Source organism: Bufo gargarizans, chromosome 3 (assembly GCF_014858855.1).
Source record: "Bufo gargarizans isolate SCDJY-AF-19 chromosome 3, ASM1485885v1, whole genome shotgun sequence".
In the NCBI taxonomy this organism is placed as follows: domain Eukaryota; kingdom Metazoa; phylum Chordata; class Amphibia; order Anura; family Bufonidae; genus Bufo; species Bufo gargarizans.
Window position 1 is genome coordinate 545743504 of NC_058082.1, and position 2275 is coordinate 545745778.

Consider the following 2275-nt stretch of genomic DNA (forward strand, 5'->3'; position numbering starts at 1 on the left):
TTTTATTTCATCTCCATTTTCCTTTCATTTTTGAGGAACACCTAGTTTGTAAAATCAGTTTTGAATACCTCGAGGGCTGTAGTTTTTAAAGTGGGGTCATTTATGGATGGTTTCTATAATGTAAGCCCCACAAAGTGACTTCAGACCTGAACTGGTCCTTAAAAATTGGGTTTTGGAAATTTTCTTAAAACTTTTGAGATTTGCTTCTAAACTTCTAAGCCTTCTAACATCCAAATAAAAAGAAAATGTAATTTACAAAATGACCCAAACATGAATTAGACGTATAGGAAATGTAAAGTAATAATTATATAAGAATTTTTCTAAATTTTTAGTAAAAATTTATTTATTTTTTTATAAATATAAATGAAATATTTTGACTCAAAGTTACCACTGTCATGAAGTACAATATGTGACGAGAAAACAGAATGGCTTGGATAAGCAAAAGCGTTTTAAAGTTCTCACCACATAAAGTGACACAGGTCAGATTTGCAAAACAATGGCATGGTCCTTAAGGTGAAAAATGGCAGGGTCCTGAAGGGGTTAAATATGCAGTTAGTATAACGTTACTATAAATTTTTTATCTGCATGTTAATTACATTTTATATTTTAACTGTTTGTGTGTAATTAGGAAAAAAAAGAGCCTTTTATCTTATAAAATGTTTCTTTCTTCAGGTAAAGACTGGATAAAAGTCTCCCAAGGTCATCTAATTCCATCTCCTTCTTATGAAATAGAAAGTAATCAATCCCAACTTAGCAATAATAGAACCGGGCATATTCTGGGTGAGATGTCTGCAAATTCTGAATATAGGAATGATTTTGAAAATAATGCTAATCTTTCTGTGCACAATGAAATTCAGAAAGATGAACGGTCATGTTCTGAAAGAGAGAAAACTTTTAATGTGCTATCAAGTGTTGCTGAAAATCGGACAAATGACACAGGAGAGAAGCCATATTCATGTTCAGAATGTGGGAAGTGTTTTCGTCTGACAGCACATCTTGTGAGACATCAGAGAATTCACACAGGAGAGAAGCCATATTCATGTTCAGAATGTGGGAAGTGTTTTTGTTTGACAGCACATCTTGTGAGACATCGGAGAATTCACACAGGAGAGAAGCCATTTTCATGTTTAGAATGTGGGAAATGTTTTAGTCGGAAATCACATCTTGTTGAACATCAAAAAACTCACACAGGAGAGAAGCCATTTTCATGTTCGGAATGTGGGAAGTGTTTTAGTAAAAAATCAATTCTTGAGGTACATCAGAGAATTCACACCGGGGTTAAGCCATTTTCATGCCCTGAATGTGGGAAATATTTTAATCAGAAATCAGATCTTGTGAAACATATGAGAAATTACACCGGCAAGAAGCCATTTCCATGTGCTGAATGTGAAAAGTGTTTTAATTCGAAAGCACAGCTTGATATACATCTTAGAACTCACACAGGAGAGAAGCCATATTTGTGTCCTGAATGTGAGAAATATTTTAGTATTAAATCTAATTTTGTGCAACATCAAAGAATTCACACAGGAGAGAAGCCATTTTCTTGTCCCGAATGTGAGAAGTGTTTTAATTACAAATCAAGTTTTGTGCTACACCAGAGAATTCACACCGGAGAGAAGCCATTTTCTTGTCCCGAATGTGAGAAGTGTTTTAATAAAAAATCAAGTCTTGTGCAACATCAGAGAATTCACACTGGAGAGAAGCCATTTTCTTGTCCCGAATGTGAGAAGTGTTTTAATAACAAATCAAGTCTTGTGCAACATCAGAGAATTCACACCGGAGAGAAGCCATTTTCATGTCATGAATGTGGGAAATATTTTAATGAAAAATCTAATCTTGATTCACATCTGAGAAATCACACAGTAGAGAAGCCATTTTCTTGTCCAGAATGTGAGAAGTGTTTTAGTGAGAAATCAAATCTTGTTCGACATCAGAAAACTCACACAAGAGAAAAGCCATTTTTATGCTCAGAATGTGGGAAGTGGTTTAGTGAGAAATCAAGCTTTGTGAGACACCTGAGAATTCACACAGAAGAGAAGCCTATTTAATATACAGAATGTGGGAAATGCTTTGGCTGTAAATTAAAGGGGTTGTCCGGGCTTTTAACCCCTTCATGTATTATGATGCAACTGTACAGGTGAAACTCAAAAAAATAGAATACCGTGCAAAAGTCAATGCATTTTAGTAATGCAAATTAAAAGGAATTGCATTAATGCAGCTTAAAAAATGGAGACTTTAGGGTTTCATAAGCTGTAAGCCATAATCATCCAAATTA

At 34.5% G+C, this 2275-nt stretch overlaps 1 protein-coding gene across 1 annotated transcript; it reads left to right on the forward strand.

The window, feature by feature from the left end:
• The first annotated feature begins 656 nt into the window (after positions 1-656).
• Positions 657-2048, forward strand: LOC122931766 (gastrula zinc finger protein XlCGF57.1-like). Its single transcript, XM_044285825.1, has one exon. It carries the CDS (start codon positions 657-659, stop codon positions 2046-2048), a length of 1392 nt encoding a protein of 463 aa, XP_044141760.1.
• The last annotated feature ends 227 nt before the right edge of the window (positions 2049-2275 follow it).

What these genes read in the sequence shown, in the direction of transcription:
- LOC122931766 (XM_044285825.1), top strand. Translation starts at nt 657, where the DNA reads ATGTTTCTTTCTTCAGGTAAAGACTGGATAAAAGTCTCCCAAGGTCAT.